Raw genomic sequence first — 13,419 nt, forward strand, 5'->3', positions numbered from 1 at the left:
TTACTAGCTAGCTGCTGCATATTTACTGTATCAACGAGACAAACGCACGTCTCCCTTGCTGGTTCATGCTTACAAAAATATGGATTTTTGAACTGCTATTATATGGACATTCTAAAACGCTTTCGTGAAAAACGCTTAACGTTCTTTAATGTACTAAGACAGTGTTATTAAAAGACCAAACTCTGTAAATATCATATTAATAAAGTATACTATGTACAAAACATCAGATGAGCCCAGAATATGAACGCAAACACGTTTAATAACACGTTGCGTTTTCCTCCCATAGAAAACTATTATAAGAAAAGGCTTAACGTGTCTTAATATACTGAGACAGTAATATTAAAAGACCAAACTATAAATATCATATTAATAAAGTATACTAAATGTACAAAACATCAGATGAGGCCAGAATATGAACGCAAACACGTTTAACAACACGTTAAGTGTTTTCCTCCCATAGAAAACCATTATAAGAAAAGGCTTAACATGTCTTATGTAGGCTACTATGTATTCTGGGCTCATCTGATGTTTTGTACATAGTATACTTTATTGATATGATATTTACTTAGTTTGGTCTTTTAATAACACTGTCTTAGTACATAAGACACGTTAAGCCTTTTCTTATAATGGTTTTCTATGGGAGGAAAACGCAACGTGTTATTAAACGTGTTTGCGTTCATATTCTGGGCTCATCTGATGTTTTGTACATAGTATGCTTTATTAATATGATATTTGCAGAGTTTGGTCTTATAATATTACTGTCTTAGTATATTAACATTAAGCAACGTTAAGCGTTTTTCACGTTAAGCGTTTTAGAATTCAGTTTCAGAGTTGCTGGTGTGCTGCCTCATTGAGGTCGTTTATGTAATTTTGGTTAATCACAACTAAGCAGAACTGTCGCTGAAGACAAAATATCACAATTAAACAATGAATGCACCCCCTTTCACAACTCGGATGTAGTTGGTGCATCCCTAAACCCATCCAAGTACAACAGGAAACATAGTAAGACGTATACATTGTAAAGAGGAAAATGATAACACAGTCACAGTAGATCCACCATTAGCCTTCCCTTTTCATATCATGCCCAAACAGCAGACAGCGCATGGACAGAGTGCTACCGTAGTCTACAGTAGGTCTGTGAGGCAGCGCACCACTGGGATATATACAGTATATAATAAAATAATAACGATTATAGTAGTAATGTTCAGAGATGCAATAGATTATTATAGTGCAGTTCTTAACTAATGGGAATATTGTTTAGCTTATTTTTGGTTTAATTTGGTTTACTTTAGTTATTTAATTTATTCAATTATTTTGTTTTTCTATACTTTTCATGCCAACTTGCCATGGCCCCCTAGAACCCCCTCGCGGCACCCAAGGGTCCCCGTCCCCACTTTGAAAACCACTGCTATAAAGCATATGACTTCAGTTTCTTGAGGGAAAGGGCTTTCTTATGAATTTTGAAGCAGTGAAAATATTCTTAATATTGCATACACTGAAACTGAAATGTATTATCGTAAACCGTAGTGTACAATAGGCAATGAATATTAACACAACAACATTGATATGAGTAAAGAGTAGTTTCAAATACAACATGTGTGGCTGTAAAGGATTTTCTGACATCTGTTTCATATTCTTCTCTGTTACAGGTATGAAGAATACCAGATGAACAAAATCATCGTAGATGAACCACAACAGCCTTCAATCTCACAATTCCTTGACACTCGTGTAGGGCGTTACAGCCTGACCCACCCACAGCAGAAGGCCATCTCCAATGCGATACTGTCTGACTTGATTATTGATTGCAATTTCCCTCTGTCTATTGTGGAAAATAAGAGCTTTCGTCACTTTCTGGCTGTGCTGGACAGCAAGTATACCCCAGTATGTCGCCGAACGCTGACCACAAAAACAGAGAGCCTTGCTGAGGAGAGACGGTCAAAGTTAAAAACTCAATTGAGCAACACTGACCATGTTTCAGTCACTGTGGACATTTGGTCTGATCGAAAGATGAGGGGATTCCTTGGTGTCACTGTGCACTGGATGGAGCGAGATGCAGAGAGGGTACAGCTAAAGACTAATCTCTTGGCCTGCAACCGCTTCAAAGGCTCTCACACAGCAGAGCGAATCTGTGACCAATTTGAGGCAATATGTGATGAATACAACATCAAAGCTAAATTGGACTATATAATTAGTGACAATGCTGCTAACATGCGCAAGGCATTTACAGTCTGCTTCCCCAGCGAACAGGAGGAAGATGAAGATGCTGGAGATAATCTTGATGATCCTGAGCTATGGCATGACTTAACCCAAGAAGACCAGCAAACCGTCGATGCTGCTATGGCAAAGAAACAGCGCCTGCAGTGTTTTGCACACACATTGCAGCTGGTTGTGGGAGACGGTTTGAAAGACACAAAAGCGGCATGTCCTTCTCTCTCCAAGTTATCAAAACTTAGCTCCCTGCTCCACACAAGCACAACGTTTAAAGACATCTTCGATGGTGAATTTGGGGAGCACAGAGGCATCCCTGCTGCAGTGAGCACGAGGTGGAATTCCACACTGCGGCAGGTAAAAGCAGTCCTTCATTGTGATCAGCAAAAGCTCTGCGCAGTTCTTGAGAAGGCCGGACATAAAGAACTGTCATTCACACCACGAGAGTGGAATCTGCTGAAGGAGTTGGTGGACATCTTAAAACCGTTCGGAGAAGCAACTGATTTGACACAGGGGGAGAAAGTCATTACAATCAGTGCAGTTGTTCCATCCATCTTGTCCTCAATCACCATCTTGAGAAGCTGAAGCCTCAAGTTCGTTTCCTGAGTGGCCTGGTCAGAGGTCTGCAGGCATCCCTGAAAAAAAGATTTCTTGGGATCTTCATTAATGTAAAAATGGCCCAGTCTCAAGAAGGGATCACTGCCCCCCTTTTCAGACACAGTCTACCTGAAAGCAGCTGCCTTGGATCCAGCCTTTTGTCTGCTGTGGATTGAGCCCCATGTGCTGGTCAACCGTGACATCAAGGCAGAGGTGGCACAACGAGTTAAAGGTAAATATTATTGACTTGCAATGCAACTTAAATGCAACGTACAATAATTTGATCTTAATCTGATATAGGATCTAATGTGATATTAATCTGACTTTAACAATAATAAAAAAATTCAGTCTTGAACATTATCATCAACATCAGAAATAAGGGCTCTTTTGTTTCTGCTGTTGTGACACGTTTTTATTTTTATTTTTAGAATTGATCCTGCAAGATGCTGCAGAGACAGAGCAGCCTGTGCCGGTGCCTGCTGAAGAAGAACTAGAGGACATGGAAGGAGAAGGGCTGTTTGCTGCATACCATAAGAGGCAGAAAAGGGATGTTGGGACCCCACCAGCAGTACAGCTAAGTCACTACATTGACATGGCAGAAGGACAGAATGCCCTTTTGTTCTGGGCACTGAACAGTAAGACTCTTCCTTCACTCTTTCAAGTAGCCATCCGAGTCTTGGCAGTGCCTGCTTCTAGTGCTCCAGTGGAGCGAGTTTTCAGCCATGGTGGCATCATTCTGCGTCCCCATCGTGCACAAATGACTGACAGACTTTTGGCCAATTTGATCTTTTGCAAATGCAATGCAGTATAGGGGCCTCCCTCCACCTGTCCACAGCACGCATGCGCGCACACACACTCACTCTCTGCTCATCACCTGTCCACACAGCTCTCTCTCTCCTGTGGTAGGAGTTTCACATGGAGTAAGATCTGTTCATTTGCAGTGCAGGTTCCCACACTGTTTTTACTTCCAGAGCTTTGGTGTTTGTCCTTCCCGTAAACCATTTTTTCTCTTCCTCTCTCTCTCTCTCTCCTCTCTCTCTCTCTCTCTCTCTCTCTCTCTCTCTCTCTCTCTCTCTCTCTCTCTCTCTCTCTGCATTGTTCTAGTGCAATATGCTGTTCAAATACAAGCATTTTTTTTGTGAAAATTAAATGTTTTGTTTTTTGCTGTATTTGATTAATGTTATTGTATAAAAAGGTTTAAATAAATACAAATCTTACAGACATACATGATTTGTATACATTTTATTTCTGTGGTAAGAGGACTTGAAATGACTCGAAACTAAAATGGTAGGACTTTGGACTCGACTTGAGACTTGATGGCTTTGACTTTTGACTCGACTTGGGACTTGCCTCATCTTTGACTCGACTTGACTCGGGACTCGAGGGCAAAGACTTGAGACTTACTTGTGACTTGCATAACAATGACTTTGTCCCACCTCTGGTATAGTGCGTATGTTATCTTGTGTGTGTGTGTGTGTATGCATGTGATCTTTTTGGCCTTCCTTTTTGTCCTTCCTGTGACATCGGGTGCTGTAGGTGTCGGGTGCTGTAGGTGAACACAAAATCAATGTGTAGGTGTGTGTATAGTGCGTATGTTATCTTGTGTGTGTGTGTGTGTGTGTGTGTGTGTGTATGCATGTGTCTGTGTTTATTCATGTCAACGTTCAACAACGATTGGCACCTGAACATGGCCCAAGTGTGGAGAAGTGGTGGAAGCTCACCGAGGGGATGTTGGTGTTCTGATGGGGACGCATCTTCTGATGGAACAAACCGTTAATCCGTTTCTTGCCTCTCATCAGAGAGCATGCCTCCTATAGATCTGACTGCACCAATGCAAAGGTAATTTCCAGCCCGATACACTGTTCTTTTAATAACATTAATAAAGAACAAATTATACAAAACGTTTTACCTGTTCATTGACTATTGATACAATACCGGTAATTCTGATGAATTCTGTATGGACTGTTGCAATACTGGAGTCTGACCAGTTGGTGGCGTCTTTGTCTTGCTCTTGGGACATGGTGTGATATCCATACACAACTATCAAATACTGTCTGGGAGAGGACTTGCTAGCTACTGTATTTAGATTGGTGGAGAACAACATAATATGGAACATCGGTTTAAAGGCTGCAGTTAAATACATGAACATATTAATGCAATCATAAATGTGGATTAATCGGAGAATGCGAGGAAATATGGGACAATGGGATCTCACCTCATGGAATGCACCAGTTTGATCATATGAAGCAAGTTGTTTGGAAAGGAGAGACGTCGCCTGCATCTATCAAGCTACGACGAATCGAATGGACTGTCTTTCGAGAAAGAAATGCATGCAAGTTTAATGAACACATTGTACGAATACGAGGGCACTGGACATATTATTACATTCCAGAGGGATAACTGGCCTCAATCGCTGCGTTTCAGATGCTAGTTTGCTAATGCATTTGAGTGGCAGGCTAATTTAGCTTCAGCTAGACCCATGTCGCGTCAGCTTCATAGCAGAAGAGAACGCACTTGTGCCCATTCACAGAGCTCACGTGATGTCGCGGATAGCATTCGGTCTCTATCAGAATAAGTTAGTTAGTATGTAGCCAGACATTATTTGCTTATCAAAAAACAAATATTCTCTACACAAGTGAGTGCTGCAGTAATAACCGCAATTTGTTGGCAACAGGAGGTGTTTCATTTGCATGAAAACAATGTTTGGCTATAGGTCTTGAAATGATAGTCAGCCAGCCAGCCTTATGGTTATGGCTAACTAGTTAGCAAACTAGCTAACTTGATGTAAAGGGCAACCTAACTAACTAGTTAACTAGTCAGCTAGCAAACCTCACTGCATATTATCCTGGATATCAATAACATCAGCTAGCTAGTCGCTAGTCTGCTTGGGATAGTTTATCGGAAACATTTCCTTGCATCATTCACTGACATGCCAACAGCTAGCCCTGGCAAAGTAGCTAACTAACTTTGCATTGCTAACTAGCAATACACAGGCTCCAGCTTCTAGCCACACTGGCAAGCTAGTGTTGCAGTGGAACGTCCAGTCAGGTCAGATGCCATTATGTTTATAGCGGATAGCCTTCTCTCAAACAAGTTAGATAACAAACTGGACACTTAGCTAGGTAATCTGCACCAATGTATGTAATTGAACGAGACTGTTTGAATTGTGCAATATCAATGTTGCAGTTTGCCAGCTTCTTGGAATAGTTCATTGGACCACATCGAGCGTTAGCCAAGTTCTAACGCACAGACAAAAATGTACTATTGGTCTTCCAAGAGAACCACACCAGTAAACTAGCATAAAGGATTGTGTAACTAAATTTAGCTCGCAGGGGATGGAAACCAATTTACTGAGGATAATGCGAGTAGAGTTGTCTAGCTGACGTTAGTTGGCTTAGCAGTGTCAACATGATAACCTAGAGAATATATTTTGACACATTACTTAGATTTTGAATGAGATTAAGCTAATGTTGGGATACTAGTTTGAATTACATGTTTGTCATTAGTTTTGGATGCTTGCTAGCTGATGTATCTCAGAAAATAAAGAAAATAGCATTCGAGCTGTTTACATAGATCTCATACAGTGAACCAAGCATCACTGTCACTAATACATCATTGATGAAGTTATTGTGACAGCTATCACTTCCCGGGAAACCCAACAACATCAACAAGCCTTTTACCTTCTCCTTTTTAAAGATAATCTTTATTTTTGTATTTATTTTCATGTTGCTGATATTGCTATGTAATGACACGTTGTCTTAAGACTCTGAAGGAACACTAGATATTGCACAGTCAGTGGTGCCTGAATCTCATGCATCTTGCTTAAATAATATGCCATTTAGCAGACGCTTTTATCCAAAGCGACTTACAGTCATGCGTGCATACATTTTTGTGTATGGGTGGTCCCGGGGATCGAACCCACTACCTTGGCGTTACAAGCGCCGTGCTCTACCAGCTGAGCTACAGAGGACCACCTTAAAGGTGTCCCCCACCAACCAGCTATTTTTAATATTTTCCTGTGGCACTAGATAGTTCTAACACTGAATACATTCGCCGGGGTCCCCGTTTCAACTGCCTACTGTAAGATACTTGAAGATTGTCTATGAAAACATGAGGAATATGCTCAGAGCGCTCTCTGAACGGAATTTGCTCCCACTAGCTGACGTGAGGAGTTTAAACGTAGCAGGCGGCAGCACTGTGGAACTCTGTGTAAAGAAACTTGAAGAACAAAGGAGATGGTCACCCTGCTGTGACATCATTGGACTGCAGGAGAGGACACGCTCCAGCCGTCTGCAGCCATGAGTGTCTGCCACCCCACCTCAACACTGGACAGGTAGGACTGACTGCTGGTGATGGTGGTGCTAATGACAGATGGGACAATCATATTTCCTTGATTCCTTGTGTCCTCTCTCCTTGTATCCTTCCCAAAACGCATTGGAGGAGTATATCAGAGGGGAGGGGAATGCAATGCGCTTTGAGAAGGAGGGAGGCAGTGACTGTTGATAGGCAGGCAGCCAGTGACTATTATCAGGGTTCTCCCCAAAGTACCTTCTGGACTGCCTGTGCCACTTTGTAATGAAAATAAATGTGTTAAAAAATCCTTGGGAGAACCCTGATTATGTTCAAAGATCTATTATAAACTGGGTAGTTTGAGCCCTGAATGCTGATTGGGTATGACAAATTATTTTTTATTGTTCTAATTACGTTGGTAACCAGTTTATAATAGCAAAGAGGCATGTTTTGGGGTATATGGCCTATATACCACGGCTAAGGGCTGTATCCAGGCACTCTGCGTTTGGTCGTGCTTAAGAACAGCCCTTAGCCGTGGTATACCTCACACACCCCCTCGTGCCTTATTGCTTAATTAGCCTATTGTTTCTACCATTACAAATGTAAGGCCTAGTTGTAAGCTTGTGCATCTCTGTTGGATGTTGTGTTAAATTGTGATCCCCTCAGTTTAGCCTTCTGTGCAGGGATATTCTCAGCTGCTGGGAGGCAGCTGTATCACCTTTGATGTGAAGTCCTTTATGGCTCACTGCCCATTCTTTTGTACATGTCTGTGAGCATGCCTGTCTGTGTATTGTTCATGTGTTTCTCTCTTTCTCCCTCTTACCCCGTCTCACTTTTGCCGTCTTTGTCGTGACGCTGGGGCATCCATTAAGAAACACTCTTACCTGCCCAGGTAGGCTGGGCGTCCAATAAGAGCCCTTGTTGGTTCTGTAGATCTGCAGATTGGAACGCTGCTACAGCAGAACTAGGACTAGGTTTTGGGCGTACCTACCCAGGCCTCTTTTCTATGTCCGCTTGTTCTCATGTTGTATTTTTGGTCTCGTCTCCTTCACTCCTCTGTGCTGTGTGCACCTTCCCATTTACACCAGAGATCTGTATATAATGACAAGATGCACGTCTCCGCCCTAACAATGGGAGTCGTTGTCCCAAAGTCGGGAAGGCAGGTGGCAAGTTTAGGTCCTAAATAAGCCCATAGAAACGCATTGGGCTTATTTTGGACAGATTTTAGCGAGAGTGAAACCTCTAGCTTTGCCTCTTCCTCTATGGTTTACACACACACCAAGCCCCTCCCCCTGCCTCACGCCAACAAAGTTGAGAGATCACATCTTCCGCTATTTGCATTTGAGGTTTGGTCCAACAGAATCGGTCATATGAGCCCTGAATTCACTAGATTATTGATGACTGTTTGAAATGCAGTGTTTTTTAACCTTAATTGTACAACAACACTTATTTAGAGAAAACATTTAAAAAAATCTCTCTCTCTCTCTCATATCTCGTGAATTTGAAAAAAGTTTGAAAAAATAGAGATATGATTTTTATGCCGCATCGCCCAGCCCTATCTCCTTGTCTTTCAGTGTTTCTCCACTTTTACTCTTCTATTGTATTCTAAACAGATGTTCTTTCCTTTTCTCTTGGTCCCTTTCTGTCTATTCTCTGTTATTCCTTATTTTTCTGACGCTTCGCTTTCAGCCCTTTTGCTGCTTGGTGAGTTTTCTGCTCAGTTTGTTGAGCTGGAAGAAACTAAGCACATATTACAGTACTGCACTTTACCTCCAGCAGTCTCCCCTCACATGATCTCTCCTCAAAGCTATCTATCTACCCCCTGGTGTCCACTCTTCTCCTTTCACCCCCCACCTACCTACAGCTCTGGCTCAATACATTTGTTCTCAATCCTCACATCCTCTTGCCTTCTTCACAAAATGTATTGGAGAAGAAGGTCTGAATGGAGAGGGTCTTGGACTTTCTCCAATATGGTTGAGAAGGAGGCAAGGAGATATGATCCGGGGAAAGATGTCCCTGCCCTCTACCACTCCTCTTTACACTCTCCTCCTCATACAGTGAGGGGAAAAAAGTATTTGATCCCCTGCTGATTTTGTACGTTTGCCCACTGACAAAGAAATGATCAGTCTATAATTGTAATGGTAGGTTTATTTGAACAGTGAGAGACAGAATAACAACAAAAAAATCCAGAAAAACGCATGTCAAAAATGTTATAAATTGATTTGCATTTTAATGAGGGAAATAAGTATTTGACCCCTTCACAATGAGAAAGATTTCTGGCTCCCATGTGTCTTTTATACAGGTAATGAGCTGAGATTAGGAGCACACTCTTAAAGGGAGTGCTCCTAATCTCTTCTTGTTACCTGTATAAAAGACACCTGTCCACAGAAGCAATCAATCAATCAGATTCCAAACTCTCCACCATGGCCAAGACCAAAGAGCTCTCCAAGGATGTCAGGGACAAGATTGTAGACCTACACAAGGCTGGAATGGGCTACAAGACCATCGCCAAGCAGCTTGGTGAGAAGGTGACAACAGTTGGTGCGATTATTCGCAAATGGAAGAAACACAAAATAACTGTCAATCTCCCTCGGCCTGGGGCTCCATGCAAGATCTCACCTCGTGGAGTTGCAATGATCATGAGAACGGTGAGGAATCAGCCCAGAACTACACGGGAGGATCTTGTCAATGATCTCAAGGCAGCTGGGACCATAGTCACCAAGAAAACTATTGGTAACACACTACGCCGCGAAGGACTGAAATCCTGCAGCGCCCGCAAGGACCCCCTGCTCAAGAAAGCACATATACAGGGCCGTCTAAAGTTTGCCAATGAACATCTGAATGATTCAGAGGAGAACTGGGTGAAAGTGTTGTGGTCAGATGTGACCAAAATTGAGCTCTTTGGCATCAACTCAACTCGCCGTGTTTGGAGGAGGAGGAATGCTGCCTATGACCCCAAGAACACCATCCCCACCGTCAAACATGGAGGTGGAAACATTATGCTTTGGGGGTGTTTTTCTGCTAAGGGGACAGGACAACTTCACCGCATCAAAGGTACGATGGACGGGGCCATGTACCGTCAAATCTTGGGTGAGAACCTCCTTCCCTCATCCAGGGCATTGAAAATGGGTCGTGGATGGGTATTCCAGCATGACAATGACCCAAAACACACGGCCAAGGCAACAAAGGAGTGGCTCAAGAAGAAGCACATTAAGGTCCTGGAGTGGCCTAGCCAGTCTCCAGACCTTAATCCCATAGAAAATCTGTGGAGGGAGCTGAAGGTTCGAGTTGCCAAACATCAGCCTCGAAACTTTAATGACTTGGAGAAAATCTGCAAAGAGGAGTGGGACAAAATCCCTCCTGAGATGTGTGCAAACCTGGTGGCCAACTACAAGAAACATCTGACCTCTGTGATTGCCAAGTACTAAGTCATGTTTTACAGAGGGGTCAAATACTTATTTCCCTCATTAAAATGCGAATCAATTTATACCATTTTTGACATGTTTTTCTGGATTTTCTTGTTGTTATTCTGTCTCTCACTGTTCAAATAAACCTACCATTAAAATTATAGACTGATCATTTCTTTGTCAGTGGGCAAATGTACAAAATCAGCAGGGGATCAAATACTTTTTTCCCTCACTGTAGGATGAGGAGAGTGTAAAGAGGAGTGGTATAGGGCAGGGACATCTTTCCCTGGATCATATCTCCTTGCCTCCTTCTCAACCAGGACACACACACACACACACTCTCACACACACTGTAAATTCACTTTCACTTGCGTGTGACCACATCCTACATTATAGAAGCTTTTAGTGTGTATAATATTTTGACGATGGGGTTTGGTTAACCTCTAGAAAGTAGAGTCTAGGACCTATATTAGGGTTAACCCTTTGTTTCTGTTTGTTTGTTACTTTTTTCCCTCACTGTATACCCATTGAATATTGAAGAATATAACTTATAAATGTCTACTCATCTTGTCTATTCCTCCTTTCTCTCTCCTTCTTTCCTCACGCCCTCCTTCTCCTACCTCCTGCCAGACATCCCTCTCCTTCTCTTACCTCCTGCCAGACATCCCTCTCCTTCTCCTACCTCCTGCCAGACATCCCTCTCCTTCTCCTACCTCCTGCCAGACATCCCTCTCCTTCTCCTACCTCCTGCCAGACATCCCTCTCCTGCCAGACATCCCTCTCCAACCTCCTGCCAGACATCCCTCTCCTACCTCCTGCCAGACATCCCTCTCCTACCTCCTGCCAGACATCCCTCTCCTACCTCCTGCCAGACATCCCTCTCCTACCTCTTGCCAGACATCCCTCTCCTACCTCCTGCCAGACATCCCTCTCCTTCACCCCAGCCCTCCCAGTGATCCTGATTTGAATAATCTTTCCAGAGTAGCCTATTTGTGTCTCACATGCTCTGTGGAGAAGTTTATCCTAAGTACTGATCTAGGATCAGCTTCTCCTCCCCCAATCTTAACCTTAACCATTGGTGGGGAGAATGCTAAACTGACCCAAGATCAGCGTCTAGGGGCAACTTCACCCTACTCTGTCTCACGTTCCTCTTGTCCTGCCTTTCCTTCCAGGCTAAGCAGCCTGACGATAGGAGACTCGGAACGCAATACCTCCAGCGGTCAGCAGAGGGAGCCTCTAGCTGACATCCCCCATGAGAACACAGGTACATGGGGTTTGTAGTAGCCTCGCAGGCCGCCCGATCTCACAAGCTTACATGAATGTTCCCTGCATCCGTCTGGTAATTACGAGGCTAGGTTTGTAGCACAGATGTGGTATATAGCAGTTTAGTACTGGTTCATGGTATGGCCAGTGACTTGCATGGTCTTTATTCTCTTAATCTATCTCTCTATCTCTCCCTCTTCATCTCTATTTCTTTCCCTCGTTATCTCTCTTCTCAACTCCCCTCTCTTTGTCTCTCTCCATCTCCCTCTCTCATCTCCCCTTCTCCCACCCCTCTTCCTCTCTCTCCCCCTCTTCCTCTCTCTCCCCTCTTCCTCTCGCTCCCCCTCTTCCTCTCGCTCCCCCTCTTCCTCACTTTCCCTCTCTCTCCCCTTCTCCCTCTCTCCCTCCCTCTCTCAGGTCCAAGTCTGGTTCAGAGATGTGTGGTGGTACAGAAAGACCAGCTGGGGTTTGGCTTCACTGTGTGTGGCGAGAGGATCAAGCTGGTGCAGAATGTTCGACCAGGTCAGACACACACCCACACTGTAACTGACTCCATTTCTACACGACTTCTATGATGATTCTGGAATGTTTCTCACCTGTCTCTTCATGCAGGTGGTGCAGGGGTCCACGAGGGAGACAGGATCATAAAGGTTACTCCTCATTTCAAACTTCAACTAAAAACCGTCAGAGACTCAAGACTCTTCTCTCTTTCTTACGCTCTCTCATCTCTCTCCTTCTCTCTCTCATCTCTCTCCTTCTCTCTCTCTTCTCTCTCCTTCTCTCTCTCCATCTCTCTCTCATCTCTCTCCTTCTCTCTCTCTCATCTCTCTCCTCTCTCTCTCATCTCTCTCATCTCTCTCCTCTCTCTCATCTCTCTCCTTCTCTCTTTCGCTCTCTTTCTCTCTCCTTCTCTCTCTCATCTCTCTCCTTCTCTCTCTCATCTCTCTCCTTCTCTCTCTCATCTCTCTCCTTCTCTCTCTCATCTCTCTCCTTCTCTCTCTCTCCTTCTCTCTCTCATCTCTCTCCTTCTCTCTCTCATCTCTCTCATCTCTCTCCTTCTCTCTCTCTCCTTCTCTCTCTCTCATCTCTCTCCTTCTCTCTCTCATCTCTCTCTCATCTCTCTCCTTCTCTCTCTCTCATCTCTCTCCTTCTCTCTCTCATCTCTCTCCTCTCTCTCCTCTCTCCTTCACTCTCTCCTTCTCTCTCCTTCTCTCTCTCATCTCTCTCCTTCTCTCTCTCCTTCTCTCTCTCATCTCTCTCCTTCTCTCTCATCTCTCTCTCATCTCTCTCCTTCTCTCTCTCTTTCTCTCAGGTGAACGGCTCACTGGTGTCGTCCATGTCTCACCAGGAGGTGGTGAAGCTCATCAAGTGTGAGTGTCACTGGTTTCTATAACGATGATGATGGTTAAGGTTATGATGACTTTAGGTCTATGCTGTCAGTAAAATGTCGTTGCCAACAGCTGTTTATTAAATCTTGTCTCTCTCTCTCACTCTCTCTCTCCTTCCAGCTGGGACGTATGTTGCTCTGACACTTCAAGGACCGCCCCCTTCAGCAGCCGTCCCCCTCCTACAGCCCCTCCCCGCTGACCTCTTACCCAATCAGAGGATGTCACTGGGAGGTGAAGCCCCGCCTCCACCACCTCCCCCCCGGACT

The 13,419-nt window shown here is 43.9% G+C and overlaps 1 protein-coding gene across 1 annotated transcript in view; it reads left to right on the forward strand.

Annotated features, from left to right (window-relative positions):
• Positions 1–6,708: 6,708 nt before the first annotated feature.
• LOC123483332 (rho guanine nucleotide exchange factor 11-like) overlaps positions 6,709–13,419 on the forward strand; it is a 29,044-nt gene continuing 22,333 nt past the window's right edge. The window contains 6 exon segments of the mRNA XM_045213136.1: positions 6,709–7,138; positions 11,675–11,766; positions 12,183–12,287; positions 12,378–12,415; positions 13,078–13,135; positions 13,274–13,418. Coding sequence (XP_045069071.1) covers positions 7,104–7,138; positions 11,675–11,766; positions 12,183–12,287; positions 12,378–12,415; positions 13,078–13,135; positions 13,274–13,418 — 473 coding nt within the window. The 5' untranslated portion in view covers positions 6,709–7,103.

Source organism: Coregonus clupeaformis, unplaced genomic scaffold, assembly GCF_020615455.1.
Source record: "Coregonus clupeaformis isolate EN_2021a unplaced genomic scaffold, ASM2061545v1 scaf0079, whole genome shotgun sequence".
NCBI classification, from domain to species: domain Eukaryota; kingdom Metazoa; phylum Chordata; class Actinopteri; order Salmoniformes; family Salmonidae; genus Coregonus; species Coregonus clupeaformis.